The sequence below is a fragment of the Heptranchias perlo genome, chromosome 24, assembly GCF_035084215.1.
Source record: "Heptranchias perlo isolate sHepPer1 chromosome 24, sHepPer1.hap1, whole genome shotgun sequence".
NCBI classification, from domain to species: Eukaryota; Metazoa; Chordata; class Chondrichthyes; order Hexanchiformes; family Hexanchidae; genus Heptranchias; species Heptranchias perlo.
In genome coordinates, this window is record NC_090348.1 from 2,993,630 (window position 1) to 3,021,583 (window position 27,954).

The 27,954-nt window shown below is 42.9% G+C and overlaps 1 protein-coding gene across 5 annotated transcripts in view; it reads right to left on the minus strand.

The window, feature by feature from the left end:
- cfap54 (cilia and flagella associated protein 54) overlaps nt 1-27,954 on the minus strand; it is a 443,819-nt gene that overhangs the window by 183,896 nt on the left and 231,969 nt on the right. For all 5 annotated transcript variants that reach the window (XM_068004603.1, XM_068004606.1, XM_068004607.1 and 2 more), the window contains 6 exons: nt 16,284-16,380; nt 13,912-14,067; nt 11,362-11,547; nt 5,213-5,300; nt 3,394-3,588; nt 1,665-1,731 (listed from right to left, as the gene is read on the minus strand). In XM_068004603.1, coding sequence (XP_067860704.1) covers nt 1,665-1,731; nt 3,394-3,588; nt 5,213-5,300; nt 11,362-11,547; nt 13,912-14,067; nt 16,284-16,380 — 789 coding nt within the window. The remainder of the gene's footprint in view (nt 1-1,664; nt 1,732-3,393; nt 3,589-5,212; nt 5,301-11,361; nt 11,548-13,911; nt 14,068-16,283; nt 16,381-27,954) is intronic.

Consider the following 27,954-nt stretch of genomic DNA (forward strand, 5'->3'; position numbering starts at 1 on the left):
AGGTCAGAGGTTGGGTATTCTGTGGCCAGTGACTCACCTCCTGGCTCCCTAAAGCCTCGCCACCATCTACTAGGCACAAGTCAGGAGTGTGATGGAATACTCTCCACTTGCCTGGATGGGAGCAACTGCAACATCACTCAAGAAGCTCAACACTATCCAGGAAGGAAGGACAAAGCAGTTCGCTTGATTGGCAGCCCATCCACTACCTTAGGCAGCCACTCCCTCCACAACTTGCGCACCATGGCTGCAGTATGTACTATCCACAGGATGTACTGCAGGCTTGTTTGATAGCACCTCCAAAACTTTTATCACCTAGAAGGACAAGGGTAGCAGGTGCATGGGAACACCACCACCTCCAAGTCACACACCATCCCGACTTGGAAATATATCACCATTCCTTTATCGTCGTTACGTCAAAATCCTGGAACTCCCTACCTAACAGCACTGTGGGAGTACCTTCACCACACGGACTGCTGTGATTCAAGAAGGTGGCTCACCACCAGCTTATCAAGGACAACTAGGGATGGGCATTAAATGCTGGCCTTGCCAGTGATGCCCACATCCCAAGAATGAATAAAATGTATCTACTCTCACACTTCTCTCCACAGCATTCTGTAGCCAACCAGAAATCTGGTGCTAACTTTCTATCACAATCAATCTCAATACTGGAGATGCATCAAAGTGTCACAAAGGGGACGAGACTCATGGTTTTCCCTCTCTTCCTGTGGAACAATGTCCAGTTTCCATTGTGTGCCTCCCAGGCTGATACTGGGCAATCAGTTTGCATTATATCGCAAAGGCACTAAACTATAAGCTGTAGTCTAAACTTCACTTATGCTCTGTACTTTCTCCCAGTTATAATCTAAATTCTGTACATTTTCAAATGTACTCTCATTTTAACTGCTCCTTCATTATAATACAACTGTTTGGCTGGCTTCTAAACACCATGTTATAATGTTATAAATTGGAGCTCTTGGGAGACTGGGAGCCAACATAGCTCAGTAAGGAGAGGGGTGAGTGGGATTTGATATGGGATAGGATAAAGGCAGCAGAGTTTTAGATGAGCTGAAGTTTATAGAGCATGGAAGCTGACTCCATGTCTGCAGATGATGTCGCTAAGGAGTAGCATACAGATGTGGAAGAGGAGGGGGCTTTGGGGAATCTGGAGGGAACAATGCAGGGGCAGGAAGAGAAACCATTGCTGAAAATGCTCAGGCCATGACTGGATAGGTAAGAGTGGAACCAAGCAAGAGCAGAGGCGATAGAGGAGGATTGTGTGTGAAAGACTGCAGCAAGGTCAAGGAGGATGAGGAGAGACGATGCACTATTGTCACAGTCACAGAGGATGCCAGTTGTGACTTTGATTAGGGTTGTTTCAGTTCTGCGGCAGGGGCAGAAACCTGATTGGAGAGATTCAAACAGGAAGTTGTGTGAAAGATGGGCACAGACTTGGGAGGCGACAACACGTTCAAGGACTTTGGAGAGAAAAAGGACAATGGAGATAGGGTGGTAGTTTGCAAAGACTAAGGCATCGAGGGTGGATTTTTTGAGGAGGAAAGTGCTGGTAGCGATTTTGTAAGGGGGGGGGGGGAGATCAGTACCATGTAAGTATTAAGTGCGTAGCAAATACATAATTTCTAAATGGGTCATAATCGTGAATATACCTTAAAAAAAAAGGATGATAAGATGCAGCAATCAAGTCTGAATCTGAAGTCCGATGATATAATAAACCTAAGTCACAAGCACAGCACATTAATAATATAAGTGAGTTATATGGAATTGTTCATATCAGTTAGGGCGAGATACCAATAACTTGTCTAGAAATGGTGTACCAGAAGAGGTGCTCAGAGATAATTGAGAAATTTAAACTATAGGTTAAATGCAGGGTTAGTTCTTTTAAATTAATTTGACCAATGTTATCATAGCACAATTTCAGTGTTGTCTGCACCATCTAAACTGAAGAGCAAGCAAACAATTAAAACAAAAGGGTTATCTTTAATCTTGTGTTGATATCTTTACGCTGCGTGAATAAAAAGATTATGTAGCTGAAGTAAACTTGATGGCGGAGATTTCCCAGAAGTGTATGTCCCGCTCAATGAAGACATAGGATAGGGGCTTATTCTCTTCGATCCTGTGTTTTGATAATGAGATGGAGATGCTAGATACGCTTAAAGGACTCCGCATAAATTCACCAAAACATGCAATCCATTTGGCCAGTCCCAAAGTTTAACTGTACATTAAAACTTGCACCTCCATTGCTTCCTTAATCAAAAATCTATTTGCTGACCCTATCTACCTCCTCCTTCTTCTTAGGCAATCTGTTCCATACATTTACCACACACTGGGGTCAATTTTGACTTTTGGGCAAGCACTGGCCAGCCTGCCATTGGTCCGACAGCAAAGAAACGACTGGGATTTGGAGGCCCGGCCTCATTACGTCCCACTTCCTTGCGTTGTCTGTACAGCTCTACACTAGTCGACACATTGTTGGCAGCAAACACAGCCTTCTTGTAAACTAAACTATTCACTGGCTGTTCATGGAATCATAGAAAGTTATGGCGCAGAAGGAGGCCATTCGGCCCATCGTGTCCGTACCGTGCGTGTTAGACCCATTAACTGCTCCTTTGTGATACAGATTAGCATATCTCATTCTTGACCTTTACCTCTTCTCTCCTTCCCTCTGACCAGTCATCACAAATAAATCAATTGCCACCAACCATTTTAAGAGAGATGATTCAGCTGGAATGTGCCTAGGAAATGATAGCTGTCAGGTTAACTTTATCTATCTAAACTTTTCAACCTTGCATTTTAATGTGTGGAGTAGAATAATTTTACTGATTTTTTTTCATGTATTTTATACATCATGTTAACATCAAAGTTTGTAAACATACTTGGGTTACCTGTACTTGTAGAAGATAGGTACCAAAGCCTTGTTTTGTGAGCACTTAAATTGTACACATCTGTTAGCAATTCTAGTGCTATCTAAGGAAAGTCATTGCACACACAGATTAATTAGCTAGTTATATTCCAAATATTTACACAACAATTTGTTAAATAACCTACAGGAAATTTGTAGCTACTTGCTGCATTATCATTACATCCTGCAACATACTAAATTAAAAAAATCGACCAACACTAAACACTGGAATAGAAAAACAGCTCATGAGGTAGAATTACAAAATGATTGCAGAGCTTTGTGCAGAGGTCAGTGCGCCCGCATCATTTTTTCTCAACAGCAAATCTTGTGGAGCGCAACGACCTCCCTGTGTGCTCTCCGATCATATACAACTCTACTTGGTGTGCTAATTTGTAAACTCTATCCTGACAAAAAGCAACTTTTGGTTTCTTATGCACTATAGAATAATGTATTACTTGTTGGCTGGTTGTACTTACTGAGCTATTTTAGCAGTTAAGACTCCAGCCTGTACACAACCCCAGATACCAGCTCGTTCTAGCAAGGTTTCACTGTAATCTTTGGATTGTTTCAATGAAACGCTGTTCCTGCTTTCCAAGTGTTGCCAGTTATTTATAAAGTCAGTCACATTTAATGCTGCATCAATTGCTTGGCACCAACATCTAAAAGCTGCTCTGTAAAATAAAGTTATTTCTACAATAGGCAATTAATACTTTCATTGGCATAAACATATATTTATCCAAACTATTTTCAGAATAACATGAATGTGTACTTGAGCTTGTCCAGTTATTTCCATTCGTTTTGTAATAAAAATATTTGACATCTATGTCACAGTTCCTGAGCAAACTACTCATAAATAGGTACAGCTAAATAAGATGTTATGGGCCCGATGTTCCCCTCCTATGTGCCTGGGAACACTCAGTCCCCAGGAACAAAGAAGAGGGAACAGAATTGAGAGCCAAGATGCCGAGTCTCCACCCGCTTTACATTGCTCAAGGATTTCCTGGACTTTTTCTGCTCGAGGCATGTGGGGGGGTGGGGGTGAGGGCTGGGGGTAGCAGGTGGGGGGAGTGGGGGGAGGGTGGAATGCTTGTGCCTCAAAGGAACTAACAGGCTTGTGCCTCATTTTACCTTTGGGTGGGCACCCATTTGGAGGGATGCCTGAAGAGGTTCACCGTAGCCCTTGAGCCTGCCCCCGCCCCACCATCCTCAAACCAGAAGACCTGAGTAGCAGGAAGCAATGCTGCGGAAACCTTAAAAGGTAAACCAAATCCTTTTGTCAACAAGGTCCCAAGGAAAGTAGCCAGAAGGCCACACAGAGGGTTGCCATTACTGCTGCTGCTGCAGGCCTCTCAGGCCGACAGCAGTGGCTGAATTTTTGTTCCTCGATTCAGGGTGCAGGCTCCTGCTAGGTGGCAGGCCTATACCAGGGAAACGTCAGGCCTATGCAAATGATCTGAACCCAGAAGTCCAGCGGGTTTAGGTCACGTCAGGCAGTGCACAGTTTTGGTACCTTCCACCAGACCAGTGCCTAGGTGTGGTTGGGGGGCAGGACAATTGTGTCTATTACGTGGAGCACCGGAGGGTGCTGGGAGGCGAGGCTGATTAGGAAATGTCACATTTCAGCAAGCAGGCACATCAGGTTCAATCCTCAGTCTGTGCTGGTTTCACCCAGAGCAAAGATAGAGGTGCTATGATTTGACTCCATGCTCTTCAATTAGGGAAGCGAGAGTTCCCACCCCCCTGATTACTCTCCAGTAACCCCTATTGAAAGAGCAGGTCTGTGATCTTCAGGGGAAGATAGGCATCCGCTGTGATACCCCTGTAGTTGAGTAGCCAGTGGGGCCTCACTGTCACACATGAATATCCTCCTTTGGAATTATACCCCAGCAGGAAATCAACACCTTCAGGAGTATAGAGAAAATTGCCAGAGGTAATTACCAAGAAATAAAAATTAAGTGGAGGGATTTTTAAAAAACAAATGTTTGAGGATAAGGCCATACCAGGACCTTACCAGGTGTATTCTTTTCAAAAGTAGAAAAAGTGGTGCTCAAACATTACTTAACAGAAGTTGAACACTGTGGGGAAATAAAGCTTTGAAATAAACCTTTCAGTTTAGTGAAGAGTTAACAACGATCTTGCCTGGAACGCTCACTGGAAAGTCAATCGTGACTTCTGTTACTTCGAGACACTTGTAATAAATAAAATCAAATTAACTGAATCCACCCTTAGTTACTTCTAACATTATCTATCAGGATAATATAGAGTTCAAATATCTGATAAAGTTACAAAAAATACCTCTTCCTTCCTGCATAGAAATGAACATTTCCTTGTTCATGGAGGGCCTGTACACTCAAATCTTTCTGGCCATCTGCTCGAAGAAGCTCTATTTACAACCAGAATAAGAGAAACATTATAGAAAAGCTTTTGTACATTCTGTAACGGCAGACTTTTAAACATTCAAAGCTGAATTTTATTTGGTTTTTTTTTTATTCGTTCATGGGATGTGGGCATCGCTGGCAAAGCCAGCATTTATTGCCCATTCTTAATTTCCCTTGAGAAGTTGGTGGTGAGCCGCCTTCTTGAACCGCTGCAGTCCGTGTGGTGAAGGTTCTCCCACAGTGCTGTTAGGAAGGGAGTTCCAGGATTTTGACCCAGCGACGATGAAGGAACGGCAATATATTTCCAAGCCGGGATGGTGTGTGACTTGGAGGGGAACGTGCAGGTGGTGTTGTTCCAATGTGCCTGCTGCCCTTCTCCTTCTAGGTGGTAGAGGTCGTGAGTTTGGGAGGTGCTGTCGAAGAAGCCGTGGCGAGTTGCTGCAGTGCATTCTGTAGATGGTACACACTGCAGCCACGGTGCGCCGGTGGTGAAGGGAGTGAATGTTTAGGGTGGTGGATGGGGTGCCAATCACGTGGGCTGCTTTATCCTGGATGGCGTCGAGCTCCTTGAGTGTTGTTGGAGCTGCACTCATCCAGGCAAGTGGAGAGTATTCCATCACACTCTTGACTTGTGCCTTGTAGATGGTGGAAAGGCTTTGGGGAGTCAGGAGGTGAGTCACTCGCCGCAGAATACCCAGCCTCTGACCTGCTCTTGTAGCCACAGTATTTATGTGGCTGGTCCAGTTAAGTTTCTGGTCAATGGTGAACCCCAGGATGTTGATGGTAGGGGATTCGGCGATGGTAATGCCATTGAATGTCAAGGTGAGATGGTTAGATTCTCTCTTGTTGGAGATGGTCATTGCCTGGCACGAATGTTACTTGCCACTTATCAGCCCAAGCATGGGTGTTGTCCAGGTCTTGCTGCATGCGAGCATGAACGGCGATATATTTCCAAGTCGGAATGGTGTGTGACTTGGAGGGGAACGTGCAGGTGGTGTTGTTCCCATGTGCCTGCTGCCCTTGTCCTTCTAGGTGATAGAGGTCGTGGGTTTGGGAGGTGCTGTCGAAGAAGCCTTGGCGAGTTGCTGCAGTGCATCCTGTGGGTGGTACACACTACAGCCACTGTGCACCGGTGGTGGAGGGACTGAATGTTTAGGGTGGTGGATGGGGTGCCAATCAAGCGGGCTGCTTTATCCAGGATGGCGTTGAGCTTCTTTGAGTGTTGTTGGAGCTGCACTCATCCAGGCAAGTGGAGAGTATTCCATCACACTCCTGACTTGTGCCTTGTAGATGGTGGAAAGGTTTTGGGGAGTCAGGTGGTGAGTCACTCGCTGCAGATAGTGGTGGTAATCAGGAGGACGTTTCCTTGCCCATATTTGACCTGATGCCATGAGATTTCATGGGGTCCGGAGTCAATATTGAGGACTCCCAGGGCCACTCCCTCCTGACTGTATATCACAGGACAGGTCAGACCCAGGGATGGTGATGGAAGAGTCTGGGACGTTGGCGGAAAGGTATGATTCTGTGTGCATGGCTACATCAGACTGTTGCTTGACTAGTCTGTGGGACAGCTCTCCCAATTTTGGCACAAGTCACCAGATGTTAGTGAGGAGGACGTTGCAGGGTCGACTGGGCTTGGTTTGCCTTTGTCGTGTCCGGTTTTATTCTTATTATGATTTTTCGTAGCAAGAGTGTACAACTGACTGGCTTGCTAGGCCATTTCAGAGGGTGATTAAGAATCAACCACATTGCTGTGGGTCTGGAGTCACACATAGGCCAGACCAGGTAAGGATAATAGGTTTCCTACCCTAAAGAGCATTAGTGAACCAGATGGGTTTTTAACGATAATCCGGTAGTTTCATGGCCGCCATTACTGATACTCGTTTTTTTTAATTCCAGAATTTTATTTAATTAATTGAATTTAAATTCACCAGCTGCCATGGTGGGATTTGAATTCGTGACTATGGATTATTTGTTCAGGTCTCTCGATTACTAGTCTAGTAACATAACCACTATGCTATCGTACCCAACTACTATGGGCCATGCTGACCCACCGTGCACTTCACTGTTTCATCTTACTTTTTAAAGAAAATTTAAAACACTCAAATGAATATTCAAAATAGGCTTCAATTCCCTTTCCAAGGTTCCTTTTCTTTCCCACAACTTCCCAGAATTTCACTGCAACATCACAATGGAAATGGTGCATTTGAAATATAGAGGGCATTTCTACACCAGGATAACTTTAGACTTGTTCCCAATTTTCTTCCTCCCTCCTTGTCTCCTGAAGGCTGAGATTCATCCTGGGGTGTAGTTCCACAGATGTCATCACTCCTTTAATACTTCACTCGAGTCCAGACAATAATTGTTAGCAGGCTGTTTGACTGTGTGGGCATCACAACTAAGACTCAACCTGTCCTCATATGCACTTTCCAGCGAAGATCAATGGATCATAATCTGGAAAGGAACCTTAACTGATTTTCCATTCTGTAGCTCAGAGGCACTAAGGTCATTTATAACGCCCCTATCATTGCCCCAACTGAGATCAGGAAACTCAGTACAGACTGCATACAGAACCTAGAATCATCCTAAGCTGTACAGTGCAACACTGCACTAGGCAATGCATGTACCCATTAAGCCATCCAGGGACCTATTACTTTTTAAGAAACAAATAGCGACAAAGAGCATTTTGGTTGCCTGATACAATGGAATCATTTTAAAAGTTCTGATTAATATGTAGGTTTTGTGACTGTTTTGCAATAGTAACCACAGCACCTAAACTCATGCAAAGCTCCTGTGGTGCTACTTTCAGCACTGCACTAACACTGTGCACATTTGTTAAAATTCAAGTTATTAAAATTGAATGTGGGCATACAGTATTTTTATGGGTTCGTTAAACTATCCACTGAAAAGTTTGGGTGTATATTTTGAGCGCTCCCCTCTATTGGTCAACATTTATGATTGACGTAGCCATATAACTAAGTGTCACAAAACATATTTGAAAGTTCTTTATCTGAATGCACGTAGCATTCGTAACAAAATGGACGAGTTAACGGCACAAATAACTACGTATGGGTATGATCTTGTGGCCATTACAGAAACATGGCTGCAGGGTGACAACGACTGGGAATTAAATATGCCAGGGTATTTAACAATCAGGAAGGACAGGCAGGAAGGAAGGGGAGGTGGGGTGGCTATGTTAATAAAGGAAGGAATCACTGTAATACAGAAAAATGATATTGGGACAAAGGATCAGGATAATGAAACAGTTTGGGTAGAGATCAGGAATAATAAGGGGAAAAAAACACTAGTGGGTGTAGTATATAGGCCTCCTAATAGTTGCAACTCTGCTGAAAGAAGTATTATATCAGGAAATAGTCGGGGCATGTAATAAGGGAACAGCTATAATTATGGGGGATTTTAACTATCATATTAACTGGACAAATCAAATTGGGCAGGGCAGCCTTGAGGAAGAGTTTATTGAGTGTATTAGGAATGGATTTCTTGAGCAGTATGTAACTGATCCTACAAGGGGGCAAGCAACCTTGGACCTGGTCCTGTGTAATGAGCCAGGATTAATTAATAATGTCCTCATTAAGGATCCCCTGGGAACGAGTGACCATAACATGGTTAAATTCCATTTCCAATTAGAGGGTGAGAAGGTTGGTTCTCAAACAAGCGTACTGAGCTTGAATAAAGGAGACTATGATGGTATGAGAGCGGAATTGATTAAAGTGGACTGGGAAAATAGATTAAAGGGTAAGACGGTACATGAGCAGTGGTGTTCATTTAAGGAGTTATTTTACAACTTTCAAAAAATATATATTCCACTGAGGAAAAAAGGGTGTAAAAGAAATGACAGCCATCCGTGGCTAAGTCAAGAAATTAAGGATAGTATCCGACTAAAAACAAGGACATATAAGGTAGCCAAACTTAGTTGGAGGATAGAAGATTGGGAAGTCTTCAAAAGACAGCAAAGAGTAACTAAAGGATTGATTAAGAAAGGGAAGATTGATAATGAAAATAAATTAGCAAAAAATATAAAAACAGATAGCAAGAGATTCTATAGTTATATAAAAAGAAAAAGGGTGGCTAGGGCAAACGTAGGTCTCTTAGAGGATGAGACTGGGAAATTAATGGTGGGAAACATGGAGATGGCAAAAATGCTGAACAAATATTTTGTTTCAAAAGAATATCCCAACACTGGACAAACAGGGGGCTCTCGGGGGGAGGAGCTAAATACGATTAAAATCACTAAGGAATTGGTGCTTAGTAAATTAATGGGACTCAAGGCGGATAAATCCCCTGGACCTGATGGCTTACATCCTAGGGTCTTGAGGGAAGTGGCAGTAGGGACTGTGGATGCTTTGGTAATAATTTTCCAAAATTCTCTGGACTCGGCAAAGGTCCCGGCAGATTGGAAAACTGCTAATGTAACACCCTTATTTAAAAAGGGTAGTCGGCAGAAGGCTGGAAATTATAGACCAGTTAGCCTAACATCTGCGGTGGGTAAAATTTTGGAGTCTATTATTAAGGAGACAGTAGCGGAACATTTGGATAAACATAATTTAATAGGACAAAGTCAGCATGGCTTTATGAAGTGGAAGTCATGTCTGACAAATTTGCTTGAGTTCTTTGAGGACATAACGTACAGGGTGGATAAAGGTGAACCAGTGGACGTAGTGTATTTAGACTTCCAGAAGGCATTCGACAAGGTGCCACATAAAAGATTATTGCTCAAGATAAAGAATCACTGGATTGGGGGTAATATTCTGGCATGGGTGGAGGATTGGTTATCTAACAGGAAGAAGAGAGTTGGGATAAATGGTTCATTCTCGGACTGGCAACCAGTAGCCAGTGGTGTTCCGCAGGGGTCAGTGCTGGGTCCCCAACTCTTTACAATCTATATTAACGATTTGGAGGAGGGGACCGAGTGTAACATATCAAAGTTTGCAGATGATACAAAGATGGGAGGGAAAGTAGAGAGTGAGGAGGACATAAAAAACCTACAAGGGGATATAGACAGGCTGAGTGAGTGGGCGGAGATTTGGCAGATGCAATGCAATATTGGAAAATGTGAGGTTATGCACTTTGGCAGGAAAAATCAGAGAGCAAGTTATTATCTTAATGGTGAGAAACTGGAAAGTACTGCAGTACAAAGGGATCTGGGGGTCCTAGTGCAAGAAAATCAAAAAGTTAGTATGCAGGTGCAGCAGGTGATCAAGAAGACCAATGGAATGTTGGCTTTTATTGCTCGGGGGATAGAATATAAAAACAGGGAGGTATTGCTGCAGTTATATAAGGTATTGGTGAGACCGCACCTGGAATACTGCATTCAGTTTTGGTGTCCATACTTAAGAAAAGACATACTTGCTCTCGAGGCAGTACAAAGAAGGTTCACTCGGTTAATCCCGGGTATGAGGGGGCGGACATATGAGGAGAGGTTGAGTGGATTGGGACTCTACTCATTGGAGTTCAGAAGAATGAGAGGCGATCTTATTGAAACATATAAGATTGTGAGGGGGCTTGATCGGGTGGATGCGGTAAGGATGTTCCCAAGGATGGGTGAAACTAGAACTAGGGGGCATAATCTTAGAATCAGGGGCTGCTCTTTCAAAACTGAGATGAGGAGAAACTTCTTCACTCAGAGGGTAGTAGGTCTGTGGAATTTGCTGCCCCAGGAAGCTGTGGAAGCTACATCATTAAATAAATTTAAAACAGAAATAGACAGTTTCCTAGAAAGGAATTAGGGGTTACGGGGAGCGGGCAGGAAATTGGACATGAATTTAGATTTGAGGTTAGGATCAGATCAGCCATGATCTTATTGAATGGCGGAGCAGGCTCGAGGGGCCGATTGGCCTACTCCTGCTCCTATTTCTTATGTTCTTATGTTCTTATTGTCTTGGTCATCTGCAGAGACATGAACAAGTGTCTTGACAAAAGGCAGAACCACAGTGTAATAAGGGATCACTGTACATAATCTATAAAAGTTCTGCTATCATATCATTAGATACTTTAAGATACATATTCATGTACCATTAAAAGTAGACGGTAATCTTTATATCTTACCAATGGTTTTTTCATACGATAGAATCACAAGTGAAACCTGTGACCAAGGCAGTGGCTTACTCACGACATCACTAAATAAAAGAAAATCTTCATTTGACAGGTCAGAGGGTCTGAAATTTTCAATATAAGTTGGTGATGCACTGAACCCAACTTTTCCAGGTAGTCTTCTCATGATGTCTTTCCGTCCTAAAATGTAAGCAGTGAGTTTCAGCCTTTTATTACAGTTCTTACTACAATTTAATGATGTCCTTATCTGGAGAGATCTGAGAAAACCACAACATTTTCTTGCAGACAAATTTCACTTCCAGTTTTCAGTTCATAACCTCGTGATTAATATTATCACACTGAAAATAAAGTTATTGTATAATTCAGCCTTACTTAATGCATATGATTTTCCCATTTCGTAATAATATTACTATAGCTTAAACAATATGAATGGCATTCTAATTACACTATGGCCAGGCATTTCCTTGGAGCTGCTCCCATAACTTCGATGGAAGTGCAACGCCAAACCCTGTTTACATGCCTAAACGGGGTTTCTGCTGCAGGTCTGGTGAAGTTACTGCAGCAGAGCGGCAGGAGCTCTGAGAAAATTCCTGCCCTATGGTTTCACTAGATTACTGTACCTCACTGTATTTTATTCTGGACTTGAATCCTTTGTGATTTCTTTTGTGCTAATGAATGTAAGATGGATCCTAAACAGGCTAACAAGGCTCAAAAGAAATAAATCCCAGGGATAGATGATATTTATTCCATGGCATTAAGAGAGACTTGGGAACAGATTTGTGAGGCATTATGAGAGAGTTGCTGAATGCTAGGGAGTAGATTAGAAAAAGGCTCACATCACAGCCATTTTCAAAAAGGGCAACAAAATAGACACAGGTAACTACAGACCTATTAGTCTTATTTCAGTATTATGCAAAATAATTATCAGAGTAAACTTGAGAATTATCTGCACAATTATAACAGAGTAAACAGTCACAACATCGGTTCAGAAGGAGAAGATCCTGCCTGGCCAATTTCCTCAACTTCTTTGAGGAAGTGACATCCCAAGTGGGCTGAGGACTCCCAGTGTCACTCCCACCCAACTGTATACCACCATGTCCCCAACTCTGGTGGGTCTGTCCTGCCGATGGGACAGGATATACCCAGGGATGGTGATGAAGGTGTCTGGGATGTTGGCTGATGGGTATGATTCTGTGAGTATGACTATGTCAGGCTGTTGCTTGACTGGTCTGTGGGACAGTTCTCCCAACTTTGGCACCAGTCCCCAGATGTTAGTGAGGAGGACTTTGCAGGGTTGGCTGGGCTGGGTCTACCTTCATCGTGTCCGAATACGATGCCTCGGTCAAAGCCGAGTGGTCCATCCGTTTTATTCTTCTTATCCTTTTCTGTAGCGGTTTGATACAACTGAGGGTCTTGCTGGGTCTTTTCAGAGGGCAGTTAAGAGTCAACCATATTTGTATGGGATTGGAGTCACGTATAGACCTGACCAGATAAGTACGGCAGGTTTCCTTCCCTAAAAGGACATTAGTGAACTACTTAAGTTTTACGATGATCCAACAGCTTCATGGTCACTTTTACTGATACCAGGGGGGTAATTTTAACACCCAAGAACAGGTGGGTTGGGGACGGTTGGGCAGTAAAAAGTTTGTTTTTGGAATGGGATTGCATCCCAGTTCCAATGCGCCCACTTCCGGGCTTAAGCCAGGCATGCTTGGATGTACACATACAACAGAAACCTGGAAATCACATCTCCACTTAAAGCCTGCAGGCTGATATTTAAAGAGGCACTTATTTTTTTGTGTATTACAAGTGTCAGGTGAAAACAGGCGGGAAGGGCCGGATCCATGAGATGAGTATTGCACTTCTTGTTGGCCCAGGGGAGCAGCAGTGCTTCATCCAGGCCCAACAAGCTCACCTGGTGTGATCAGACCCACGCGATTGGCCGACTCCCACCCTTGACGGAGGTATCCCCTCCCCCCTCGATCTTCTCCAAGGCCCACCCGATGTCGTCCACGTCCCCTCCGCTCCGATTTCTTTCAGGGCCCACAATCTCTCCCGCCCTCCATCATCCCTCTTCAATTCACGGTTCTTTTAATTTCCGACAGGCAACCAGCCTGTCAATCTGGCTGCCTTGTGCGAGAGAAACCCGGAAGCCTTCAATTGAGTTGTGATCGCAGATTACGACGCACTCACTTGACTTCCGGGTTCCCCATGCGAATATCTGCACATGCGCTGGGTCCCCGGCTCCCAGCTAAAATCATGTCCCAGCTTTTTATTTCAGTTTTATTTCGTTTTTTTAAAAAAACGTAATTATTGGTATACCGCATATTACACTCAGCAGAATGTACTACAGCTTTAAAACTAATACTGAAATGTAAAGAACAATCCCAGTCTGTAAAGGTATGATCTTTCTTTCATTCTTTCCTTATATCCTCATTGTCTGCCTCATTGTGGTAATATGTACTATCACTAATTAGTAATCAAACTAATTAAACAGGGTTGAAAAGTACTCACATTTCAACATTGGGCATAAATTGCACTTACTTTGCTGTGTGTAAGCCAGGAGTAATGCCAGGAGTTTCCTGCTGTGCCTGAGGGCACAACTGAGATAATTAGAGTTGCCCAGTGATTCCCTGAAGCAGCTGAGTGTATCCATCACATCCACTGGTACCGACACCAAAGCATTTGCTCTTCTGCCCCCTAATTGAGGAGTTACAGGTTTTGAATCTCAACATAACTTTATGTTAAACCTAGTTTCAAGTTAAAGAATCAACCTGAATAAAGATTAATTGATATGTAAGTTAATAGACAGCATGTTAATGGGATATTTATGTAAAGGCAACCTTTGGTCAGGGTCAGTTTAATTCCTCATTCATTCCAATGGGGAAACTGGTTCATAATAACAGGGTTGAATGGGACTGTTCCTTTATGGGTGCAATTTTTTGGCATAAGTGTAATCAACCCTTTAACAGCTGTCCATATTTTAAGGAGAATCAGTAACTGGAATTAATCCGATACTGTGCTCTTTGTAACAAGTGCAAAGTGGTTATGTTTGTTTATTTGGAAGGGTCTTCTTCATTCTTTGAGCCCAATACATCATACACATATTGTTGGGGATATGTTGCTGTACTTAATTATTTTCAACCTTTACATACAATAAGAGTCACACCTGGCTGGCAAATTAGATTTACCAACTGAACATCACACTAGCTACATGTGGAGGGTGAAAAAGGACTATTCACCAGGTGAGGGCATTCTCATTCTTCAAAACTGAAGCATCCTTGACATCCCACTGGAGCTGAACCTTTCAGTATGTCCAACCTATCAAACAGGTATGCTTTCAGCAATGTACAGCATGTAGGGAATGAGGTAGCCTTTACAGTTTCTTCAAAAATTGAGCAGCGCACTTGCTGTCAAAACAAATTTCCTCTCCAATGTGTACTTTAATGATCAGATTAATCCACCAATGGTTGTAAGAGGTAGTAATCTGTAGCTGGGACAGTCTTAACACATAGGAGATAGCAAATTTACTAGTACGATTGACCTTAAGTGAGATCCACAGTTATTTTAAAAGGCATTTGGCAAAAGAAAAATTAATTGAGGGGTATAGTTCTGCTGTGTATTCTGTGTAACTCTGGGCTAGCTAAATAGTCCAAAATAGTCTTTTTCAATTCTTCTACAGGACTGGAAAAGACCATTTCAACATCATCAACCATTGAATGAAATCATCTAGAAACAACAACAACTTGCATTTATATAGCAACTTTAATGTAATAAAACATCCCAGGAGTGATTATCAAACAAAATTTGACACCAAGCACATAAGGAGATATTAGGACAGGTGACCAAAAGCTTGGTCAAAGAGTAGGTTTTAAGGAGTGTCTTAAAGGAGGAGAGAGAGGTGGAAAGGCAAAGAGATTTAAGAAGGGAATTCCAGAGCTTAGGGCCTGGACAGCGAAAGCCATGGCCGCCTATGGTGCAGCGATAAAATTCGGGGTTGGAAAAGAAGCCATAATTGGAGCAGTGCAGAGAACTCGGAGGGTTGTAGAGCTAGAGGACGTTACAGAGATAGGGAGGGGCAAGGCCATGGAGGGTTTTGAAAACAAGGATGAGAATTTTAAAATCGAGGCTTTGCAGAACTAGGAGCCAATGTAGGTGATGAGTGAACAGGACTTGGTGCTATATGGGCAGCAGAGTTTTGGATGAGCTCAAGTTTACGAAGGGTGCAAGGTGGGAGCCTGGCCAAGAGAGATTGGAGCAGTCGAGTCGAGAGGTAACAAAGGCATGGATGAGGGTTTCAGCAGCAGATGAGCTAAGGCAGGGGCAGAGACCAGTGATGTTACGGAAGTGGAAGTAGGCGGTCTTGGTGATATGGAGTTATACTGGATATCGGACAAGTAGCATGATAAATCAGAGGCAGTGGAGGGGTTGAGAGATGATGGTGAGGTAGAGCTGGGTGTCGTCAGCATACATGTGGAGCCTGACATTGTGTTTTCAAACGATGTCACCAAGGGGCAGCATGTAAATGAGAAATAGGAGGAGGCCAAGGATAGATCCTTGGGGGACTCTAGAGGTAACATGTAAGAGCGGGAACGGAAGCCATTGCAGGAGATTCTCTGGCTACTAATGGATAGATAGGAATGGAACCAGGCAAAGGCAGTCCCACCCAGCTGGGCAATGAAGGAGAGGCATTGGAGGGGAATGGTGTGGTCAGCATGTTAACTTGCTGCATTGGAAACCATTTCCCAGTGCAAATAAAACACCAGCCAAAACAACTGACTCAGATGTATAGAAAATTGCAATAAATTTTTGTTCTTTGAAACTGGCTAAGAATCCTCAATCTATATATGTCTTCAAAAACCTCCAATGGCTGCCAAATGAAATGTATAAAGCATATAATAGGTGAATGTTCTTACCCGAGTACACATCATTCTCATCAAGGTCAATAAGGCCCCCTTGGTATACAGATGTTACGACTCTCAACTGTTTTCCTATAAAGTTTCTGCAATTTATCTGCGAAGTAATTGTTTTAGTATGATTGTCTTTACGTTATTTATCACAGAATGAAGAGATTGAAAACATTTCTAAAGATTTTAAATTGTTTTTATATTACAGTACTTTTTTTTCTTTCCAGATTGTGTGTTTAAGCATGTGCAAAAATTATGAAAATATTACTGCAGAAGATCCACATATCACACGATCCACAGGGTAGGAAAGAATGGTAAAAAGACAAAATTAAAGATTCTTTATCTGAATGCGTGCAGCATTCGTAACAAGATAGATGAATTGACGGCACAAAAATGGGTATGATCTCGTGGCCATTACAGAGACGTGGTTGCAAGGTGACCAAGGTTGGGAGCTAAATATTCAGGGTTATTTAACATTTCGGAAGGATAGGAAAAAAGGTAAAGGTGGTGGGGTAGCTCTGTTAATAAAGGATGAAATTGGTACAATATTGAGAAATGATCTTGGCTCAGAAGACCAAGATGTCAAATCAATTTGGGTGGAGGTAAGAAATAGCAAGGGAAAGAAATCACTGGTGGGAGTAGTATATAGGCCCCTAACAGTAGCTACACTGTAGGACAAAATATTAATCAGGAAATAAGGGGGGCTTGTAAAAAAGATAATGCAATAATCATGGGCGATTTTAACTTTCACACAGATTAGACAAATCAAATTGGCAAAAATAGCCATGAGGAGGAGTTCATAGAGTGTATTAGGGACTGTTTCCTAGACCAATACGTCAGGGAACCAACCAGGGAACAGACCATTTTGGATCTGGTAATGGGTGACGAAACAGGATTAATTAATGATCTCAAAGTAAAGGATCCCTTGGGAAGCAGTGATCATAACATGATAGAATTTCGCATTCAGTTTGAGAGCGAGGATCTTGGGTCTGAAACTGCTGTATTAGACTTAAATAAGGGCAATTATAAAGGAATGAGGGCGGAATTGGCTAAAGTGGACTGGATAAACAGATTAGATGGTATGATGGTGGATAAACAGAGGCAAACATTTAAAAAGATATTTTATGACTTGCAACAAAAATATATCCCTGTGAGGAGAAAAAACTCCACAAAAAGGGTGAACCAACCATGGCTAACTAAGGAAGTAAACGTTGGTATCAGGTTAAAAGAAAAAGCATACAGCATGGCAAAGATTACTGGTAAGCCAGAAGATTGGGAAAACTTTAAAAACCAGCAAAAGATGACTAAAAGAATAACAAAGAGGGAGAAAATAAATTATAAGAGTAAACTAGCAAGAAATATAAAAACTGACAGTAAAAGCTTCTACAAGTATATAAAAGGGAAGAGGGTAGCTAAAGTAAACATTGGTCCCTTAGAGGATGAGACTGGGGAAATAATAATGGAAAACAAGGAAATGGCAAGGAATTGAACAGATATTTTGTATCTGTCGTCACAGTAGAAGACACTAATAATATACCAATAATAGTAGAAAATTAAGGGGCGAAGGGGAGGGAGGAACTAAAAACAATCACTATCACTAGAGAAAAAGTACAAGGTAAACTAATGGTTCTAAAGGCTGACAAGTCCCCTGGACCTGATGGCTTGCATCCAAGGGTCTTAAAGGAAGTGGCTACAGAGATAGTGGATGCATTGGTTGTAATCTTCCAGAATTCACTAGATTCTGGAAAGGTCCCAGTGGATTGGAAAACCGCAAACGTAACAGCCCTATTCAAGAAGGGAGTAAGACAGAAAGCAGGTAACTATAGACCAGCTAGCCTAACATCTACCCTCCTCCTAACAATAAAATTCACAAACGTGCACACTTCCCCTGGTGTCCAGACACATGTACCTACCTTGCAGACCTCCTCAGATGTACATCTTCCGGATGGGGGCTGCCGTAGCTGCAGTCATGACCTCCTTGGAGGGCGAACAGCATCACCAGCCTCACTGGCCACACCGTCCAACTCTGACACGTGGAGCTCCACAACACAGTGCTGTGACACATCCACCTGCACAGAAGGAGGGAGGGCAACCGCAGAGATGTGTCGCAGAGGGCACTACCCTCGCCACAGGGTCCACAGACCAAGGCTCAGCTTCCTGGACCTCTCTGAGCAGCAGTGCACACGGAGGCTCAGAGTCACTCGACATGTAGTCGTGGACATCTGCAGCCTCCTTCATGCCGAGCTGCTCCCGGTTGGCCCGAGCACCATCTTCTTACCTGTTGCTATCAAAGTCACCACTACCCTCAACAACTTCTCCTCCGCATCCTTCCAGGGTGCCACCGGGGACATCGCCGGCATCTCTCAGTCGTCTGCACAAAAGAGCCCTGCAAATACACCTACACCCACTCTGCAGTGACACAATGGGTGGCATCAGTTGTGGGTCTTCATTGTGATCCTCAGGAAAGGGCATTATTGCACAAACCAGACAAGATTCGCAAAGACATGACAGTAGTGGTGCCAACATAATATGTAATGTGAGTTGGTCAGAAATTAAATATAAGTAAAAACCATGACAAACCATCAAACACCCTTGTGCATCCCCTTCATGCTCACGACACGTTTGCCTTACGCTGCCTACTGCACATATGTGATGCATGCCCTGTGGCTGCAGCACAGGTAGTGGCAGGTTGAATGAGGCTGACTGTGAAAGAGATGCATGAGAGGGTGAGTATGAGATAGAGCCATGAGATTGTATGAGGATTGGGTTGAGTGGTAGTGGCGGGATGAGTACTGGCGAGGTGAGTAAGTGCAGGTAAGATGAGGATGAGGTTTGAGTGGGTGTGAGGGGTGATGTGACAGAGTAGTGTTGGCAGTGCAGAAGGAGATGTGGAGTGGGGGTGGTGATGTGGCAGACGGAGTGTAGGGGAATGAGTAAGTGTACTCAATTTGGCTGACCTACTTAAGTCATTGAAGTGCCTCCTGCACTGTATGCAGGTGCGCAATATATTGTTGGTGCAAGTGACCTCCTCTGCCACCTCGAGCCAGGCCTTCTTGGTGGCAGAGGCAGGCCGCTTCCTCCCGCCCGCCGTGGGGAAGATCTCTGTCCTCCCCCTCCTCCTCACCCCATCCAATGAAAACTGGAGTGAGGCATCATTAAACCTGGGAGCAGCCTTCCCCCTGGGCTGCTCCATGCTGTACTTTTTCCTATTTCTTGCAGCATCTGTCAGTGGAGGACTGCCCCTTTAAATAGAGCTCCTCCAGCTGACAGAGCTTACTGCACATGCGCAGCCCGCCCGACGCGCAGATCAGCAGCGGGGAACCCGGAACAACAGGTAAGTGGATCCAATCAGCCTGCGACTGTACGCGGGGCAGACTGATTTCACCGGGCACATTACCCACGCGCCCAATTGCCCCCCCGCCGCGAACCCGCCGCCATGGTAATATCGGGCCCAAAGTGTCTGCACACGGATATTGACAGGTTAAATGAATGGGCAAAAATTTGGCAGATGGAATATAATGTGGGAAAATGTGAACTCATCCACTTTGGGAGGAAAAATATAAAAGTAAAATATTATTTGAATGGAGAAATACTACAAAATGCTGCAGTACAGAGGGATCCTGGTGTCCTCGTACATGAAACACAAAAAGTCCACATACATGTGCAGCAGGTAATCCGGAAGGCAAACAGAATATTGGCCTTCATTTCTAGGGGGATGGAGTATAAAAGCAGGGAAATCATGGTACAACTGTACAGGGTGCTGGTGAGCCCACACCTGGAGTACTGCGTACAATTCTGGTGCCCTTATTTAAGGAAGGACATACTTGCATTGGAGGCAGTTCAGAGAAGGTTCACGAGGTTGATTCCGTGTATGGAAGGGTTGTCTTATGAGGAAAGATTGAACAGGTTGGGCCTATACTCATTGGAGTTTAGAAGAATGAGAGGAGATCTTATTGAAACATACAAGATTCTGAGGGGACTCGATAGGATAGATACTGAGAGGATGTTACCCCTCATGGGGGAATCTAAAACTCGGGGTCATAGTCTCAGAATAAGGGGCCGCCCGTTTAAGACGGAAATGGAGGAATTTCTTCTCCCAGAGGGTCGTGATTCTTTGGAATTCTTTACCCCAAAAAGCTGTGGAGGCTGAGTCATTAAATGCATTCAAGGCTGAGTTAGACAAATTTTTGATCAGCAAGGGAGTCAAAGGATATGGGGAAAAGGCGGGAAAGTGGAGTTGAGGTAAAAATCTGATCAGCCATGATCTCATTGAATGGCGGAGCAGGCTCGAGGGGCCGAATGGCCTACTCCTGCTCCTATCTCTTATGGTCTTATGGTCTTAAAAAATCAAAGGTAGAGATGAGGATGGCCATCTCAACAAATTGTTTCCAATCCACCACGACCTCCCCAATGTTCATCAACTTCCTCATAATGATCATTCACATACACAAATCTCATCCTTTGTCTCGCTTAGTACTCGAGGATAATTACCATGTACTCCATAGGAATATATTTGATTTGAGCTCTTTAGCATATCAAGAGTTGCACGTGCACTGAAGCTACCAGACTGCAGTTCAGATTTCAGCCAGGCAGTTCCCGGTATTTATTGCCTGGGTGAAACATGAATTCAATTGCTCAGGGGAGAGCACTGTACATGCATGTTTACTGACATATTAAATAAAACTGCTGGGAGAGGAGCTGAATACAGTACTGCAGCAGCATTTACACTGTCGAATCATTTAATTCCAGGTATGTTTAAAAAGTATCCAGTAAGTCCAAGGGACCACTAGTCATGTTTTGCATCTGGTTTGACACCAAACTGGATTTACACTCTGTAAAATATACAATGGAAGCAGTGTGAGACTACCTCCTCCAGGGAATCTCACCCTGCTTCACCCCAAAGTCAGGTCAGGATCTGACCCTGGATTTCAGAAAGAAAGAACTTGCATTTATATAGCGCCATTCACGTCCTCAGGAAATCCCAAAGTGGTTCGAAGCCATTGAATTGCTTCTGAAGTATGATTATTCAGGCAGGTCCCACAAATGAGATGAATGACCATTTAACCTATTTTGGTGATGTTGGTCGTCGGATGGATTTTGGCCAGGATACCAGGAGATACAGGCAGACAGAGACTCGATTTAACATCTCATCTGAAACACATCACCTTTGACAATACAGTACCTCTTCAGCACTCAGTGTAAGGCTAGCCTTGATCGTGATATCAGGTCCCGAAGTGTGACTTTGAACTAACAACTTTAGAACTCAAAGGCAAGAAGGCTACCAGGGAGCATTTATGCTCCAAATTTAGTGCACGTGCAAAGTGAAACCCGCTTCACATTGACAGTAAAGCTGCTGTGTAATTGCACCCTAGAACACCCTAGCAGTAACTTTTGTTTTCCTGGCCTATTTGGAGATTGTGCTTTCAGAAGCCTTGAGGGCTTGATAAGGCCCCATATAAATGTATAAGCAACTTTTGCGGTGCTGCCCCAGTCATCGATGACAAAAATAGGCTAATGGAATGTTGTCCTTAACTCAAGGTGGTTGGATTACAAAGGAGAGGGAGTAATGCTTCAGTTGTATGAAGCCTTAGTCAGACTCCATCTGGAGTACTGCGTTCAGTTTCGGGCATGGCACCTCAAGAAGGATATATTGCCTTTGAAAGGGGTACAGTGCAGATTCACCAGAATTATACCAGGGCTTAAAGGGTTAAATTATGACAACAGGTTGCATAAACTTGGCTTACATTCCCTCGAGTTTAGAAGGTTGCAGGATGATCTAACTGACGTGTTTAAAATGATAAAAGAATCGATCGGGTCGAAACAGAGAAACTATTTCCTCTTGTGGGGGAATCCAGAACAAGGGGGCACAATCTTAAAATTAGATTTCGGAGTGAAATCAGGAAGCACTTTTCACACAAAGGGTAGTGGAAATCTGAAATTCTCTCCCCTAAAAGAATTCTGGGTCAAATAAATTTTCAATACTGAGATCAACAGATTTTTATTGGGCAGGGGTATGAAGGGATATGGATCAACGGAATGTAACTAGAGTTGAGGTGCAGATCAGCCATGATCTAATTGAATGACAGAACAGACTTGAGAGACTAAATGGCCTACTCCTGTTCATATGTTCCTAATTCCAACACCACCTATGTCAATGTCAGTGAGAAGTTAACTCAAAGGCAATGAAATGTACGAAAAGTAACTTTAATTCTAGATGCATAAAGAACTGCCCGTTTTTCAACAGGCGCAGTCACTCGTCTTTAAGGACAGGTCTTATATTTAGCAGCACTAAGACTTGGAATGTGGAAACTTGGTACAGGCTTGTAAGTGTAACTGGCTCAGTTGCTAGCACTCTCGCCCTTGATTCAGAAGTTTGTGGGTTGAAACCCCACGTCAAGATTTGAGACATTATTTAGGCTGATACTTCTGTCCAGCACTGATGGGTGCTGCATGTTGGGTTTATATAGGATATTGTCATATATCCTTTACCTCTAATACAAGTTTGATGAGTAGGAAACATTGAAACGTCTGGTTAGAACTCTTTATTAAATCAAGTCAATGAGATTATAAAACAGAACTCCTTACCTGCGGTGTATGTGAGATATAGGTAACAATTATACTCACATACCGAGGAGGACTCCCTTCAGGAGAATGCAAGCGTGTCATCTTGACTGCTTACACTAACCTCAGCAAGATTAGATCAAAAGTCCTCAGGAGCTCCAGTGTGTTGTATTTTTATAGGTTTCATTATGTAGGACAAATGTGGGTATCATAAGTCATAATGTTCTGTGTGAATTGATTGATTCAGCTGCTATGATTTAGTTTAAGATCAGCTGTTACCCTTTGTTGTGCATGCCTTTGATGTTTTACCTCTTCCAATCTTTGTTGCAAATGGAAATTACTGCAGTGTATACATTGGAGTCCATTCAGCGTGCCTGAAAGATTGGTGTGGAAAGGAGGGATTCCACTTCATGGGACACTGGCACCTGTACTGGGACAGGAAGGAGCTGTACTTCTGGAACGGGCTCCACCTGAACCGGAATGGGACCAGTGTCTGAGTGGAAAGGATAAATAGGGCTGTGGATAGGACTCTAAACTCGTAAGACGGGGGGAGGGATCTGGAGAGGAGAACATAAGTCTGAAGAAAAAAGTAAGAAATGATCGGGGAGGAAGAAGAGGGCTGGGGGTGGGGTAGCTGTAGTAATTAGAGATAACGTAACGTCAGACCAAGTTAAGGAATAAGGGTAACATAAATGGTCAGGGAACAAATACAGTTATAGAACATAAGTACAAAATGACTGTTAAAAACAAAAGGAGGGCAACAATTACTAAAAACAAATTAAATTGCCTGTACAGCAAAGTGTACAACATCTGAAAGAAAACTGGGGAATACGAGGCAATAACTCGTAGCGAGGAGCCAGATGTAGTAGGGATAACTGAAATATGGTTACATAAGGAACAGTTAAATATTGCAGGATATAATGTATTTAGAAAGGATCGGGGAGGAAGAAGAGGGCTGGGGGTGGGGTAGCTGTAGTAATTAGAGATAACGTAACGGCAACAGAAAAAATAGACATAAGTAACATTAAGATAGAAACAGAATCCATGTGGATTGAGACAAAGGATAAGAAGGGATCGATCACGTTAATAGGGGTATTCTATAGACCACCTAATAGTGGACGGGAAGTGGAGGATGAAATATATAGGCAAATCTATGAAATGAGTAAAAAACACTGAATAATAATCATGGGAGATTTCAACTATCCCCAAATAAACTGGCAATAAGAGGTAAGGAAAGGGGAAAGGGGAATGGAGTTTTTGCAATGTGTATAGGACTCCTTTCTTACCCAGTATGTAAAACGCCCAACAAGAGAGAAATCACTGCTGGATCTAGTAATGGGAAATGAACCAGAACAGATAAGAGAAGGGACCATCTAGGCAATAGCGAACATAACATAATAATGTTTAAAACAATGATTGAGAAAGAAATAAGTAAGATGAAGACCAAAGTAATAGATTGGAAAAAAAGCTAATTTTGAGGAGATGAGGGTGGAATGAGAGCAGGTAAACTGGAAAAAATTTTTGACAAAGACTTAGAACAACAGTGGATAATGTTTAAAACGGAGATTAATAGAGTTCAGGAGAAATATATTCCTCTAAAAAGCAAGAACAAACTAGCCAATAATGAAACACTATGGATGAATAAAGAGATAAGGGTAAAATTGAAACTAAAGAAAAAGACATACTCTAAGTACATAGACAATAAGGGAGAGGATGACAAAAGGGAGTACAAAGTAGTTAGGTAAGAAGTCAAAAAAACAATTTAGAAAGCAAAGAGGAACTACGAGATTAAATTATCAAGGAATATAAAAAGAAATAGTAAAGTATTCTGCAGACACATTGAATAACAAAACAAAATTCAGAATAGGGACAGGGCCCCTAAGGGATGCACAAGATAAACTCATTTGGCAAAGTTGTCTGGAGGATGAGTTCATGGAATGCATTCGAGACGTTTCCTAGAACAATATGTCATGGAACCAACCAGGGAACAGGTTATTTTAGATCTTGTATTTTGTCATGAGACAGGGTTAATTAGTAATCTCACAGTAAAGGATCCTCTGGGGATGAATGATCATAATATGATAGAATTTCACATTGAGTTTAAGAGTAACGTACTGAAGACAAAAACCAGAGTCATAAACTTATATAAAGCCAGTTACATAGGTATGAGGGGGCGAGTTGGCTAAGGTAGATTGGGAAATTAGATTAAAGGGTATGACGGTTGATAAACAATGGCAAACATCTAAAGAATGTTTAAAACCTAATGCAGTCACACTACTAGGGGTGTACTATAAACCCCCGAATAGCAAAAGGGAGGTAGAAGAACAAATATGTAGGCAAATTTCTGAGTGCAAAAATAAGAGGGCAATAATAATAGGGGACCTCAACCACCCTAACATCAACTGGGATTCAAACAGTGTGAGGGGCACAGAGGGCGTAAAATTCTTGATTGGTGTCCAGGAGAACTTTTTTAGCCAGTACGTGACAAGCCCAACAAGAGGGGATGCAATTCTAGATTTAGTCCTGCGAAATGAAGATGGGCAAGTGGGTGAAGTGACAGTGGGTGACCATATTGGGTATAGTGACCACAATTCAGTTAGTTTTAGCATTATTATGGAAAAAGAGTGTTAAATCAGAAGTAAATGTTTTAAATTGGGGAAGGAAAATTTTACAGAACTAAGAGGTGATTTGGCAGAAGTGGACTGGACACAACTACTTGAGGAGAAATCAGTGGCAAGCCAGTGGGAGGCACTAAAAAGTGAAATTCTATGGGTACAATGCAGATACGTCCCCTCAAAGAAAAAGGGTGGCACTGCCAAATTTAGAGCCCCCTGGTTGTCTAGAAGTATACGGGGCAAGATAAAGCAGAAAAAGGAAGCTTATGACTGTCACAGAAAATTAAATACTGCAGAAAGCTTAGAGGAGTATAGAAAGTACGGGGATGATGTAAAAAAGGAAATAAGGAAAGCAAAGAGAGGGCATGAAAAAATATTAGCTAGTAAGATTAAAGAAAACCCCAAGATGTTTTATCAGTACATTAAGAACAAGAGGATAGCTAAGGAAAAGGTGGGACCTATCAGGGATGTTAAAGGTAACTTGAGTGTAGAAACAGAGGATGTGGGTAGGTTTAAAACGAATATTTTGTCTCTGTATTCACAAAGGAAAGGGATGATCCGGACGTAGTAGTTAAAGAGGAGAGGAGTGAAATATTGGATAAGGTAAACATAATGAGAGAGGATGCTCTGAGGATCATTTTCCAATCCTCACTAAATACATGGGAGGTACCGGAGGACTGGAAGACTGCAAACGTAGTACCATTGTTTAAAAAGGGTTTGAGACAGGCTGAACAATTATAGGCCGGTCAGTCTTACCTCGGTGGTGGGCAAACTTTTAGAATCAATACTGAGAGCTAGGATAAACTGTCACTTGGAAAGGCATGGTTTAATCAGGGATAGTCAACATGGATTTGTTCAGGGAAGGTCATGCCTTACAAATTTGATTGAATTCTTTGAGGAAGTGACAAGGAGGATTGATGAGGGTAGTGCAGTGGATGTTGTCTACATGGATTTTAGTAAGGCATTTGACAAGGTCCCACATGGCAGACTGGTCAGAAAGGTAAAAGCCCATGGGATACAGGGAAATGTGGTGAATTGGATCCAAAATTGGCTCAGTAACAGGAAACAAAGGGTAAAAGTTGATGGATGTCTTTGAAATTGGAAATCCATTTCCAGTGGTGTGCCACAGGGCTCAGTGTTGGGTCCCTTGCTGTTTGTAGTATATATTAATGATTTGGACTTGAATATAGGGGACATGATTGCCAAATTTGCAGACGACACAAAAATTGGTTGTGTAGTTGACAGTGAAGAGGATAGCTGTAGGCTCCAAGAAGATATCAATGGATTGGTGGAGTGGGCGGAAAAGTGGCAAATGGAGTTCAACCCAGAGAAGTGTGAGGTAATGCAGTAGGGCAAACAGTAAAAGGGAATACACAGTAAACGGGAATATGTTGAGAGGGTTAGAGGAAGTGAGAGACCTTGGGGTACATGTGCACAGGTCCCTGAAGGTGCCAGTACAGGTAGATAAGATTGTGAAGAAGGCATACGGAATGCTCTCTGTTATTAGCCGAGGTATAGAATACAAAAGCAGGGATGTAATGATGGAACTGTGTAAAACGCTGGTAAGGCCGCAGCTGGAGTATTGTGCGCAGTTCTGGTCACCACATTACAGGAAGGACATAATTGCTCTGGAGAGAGTGCAGAAAAGATTTACAAGAAGGTTGCCAGGGCTTGAAAATTGCAGCTACGAGGAGAGATTGGATAGGCTGGGGTTGTTTTCCTTGGAGCGGAGGAGGCTGAGGGGAGACTTGATTGAGGTGTACAAAATTATGAGGGGCCCAGATAGAGTAGACAGGAAGTACCTGTTTCCCCTAGCGAAGAGTTCAAGAAATAGAGGACATAGATTTAAGCTGATTGGCGGAAGGATTAGAGGGGACATGAGGAAAAACTTTTTTACCCAGAGGGTGGTGGGTGTATGGAATTCGCTGCCCGAATTGGTGGTAGAGGCAGGGACCCTCAACACTTTTAAAAAGTACCTGGACCAGCACCTAAAGTGCTGTAAGCTGCAGGGCTACGGACCGGGTGCTGGAAAGTGGGATTAGAATGGGCACCTAGTTGTTCTTCGAGCCGGCATGGACACGATGGGCCGAAAGGCCCCCTTCTGTGCTGTATCTTTTCTATGGTTCTAAATATTTCAATATTCTCAAATACAACTTCCATTGAGAAATGAAAACTCCACGGGAAAAGTGATCCATCCATGGCTAACTTAAAGAAGTTATGATGTGGAGATGCCGGTGATGGACTGGGGTTAACAATTGTAAACAATTTTACAACACCAAGTTATAGTCCAACGATTTTATTTTTAATCCCACAAGCTTTCGGGGGCTTTCCCCTTCCTCAGGCGGTGTGGAAGTGACAATGCGAAGGATTCGAAATTGTCACTTCCACACCACCTGAGGAAGGGGAAAGCCCCCGAAAGCTTGTGGGATTAAAAATAAAATCGTTGGACTATAACTTGGTGTTGTAAAATTGTTTACAATTAAAGAAGTTAAGGATAGTATTAG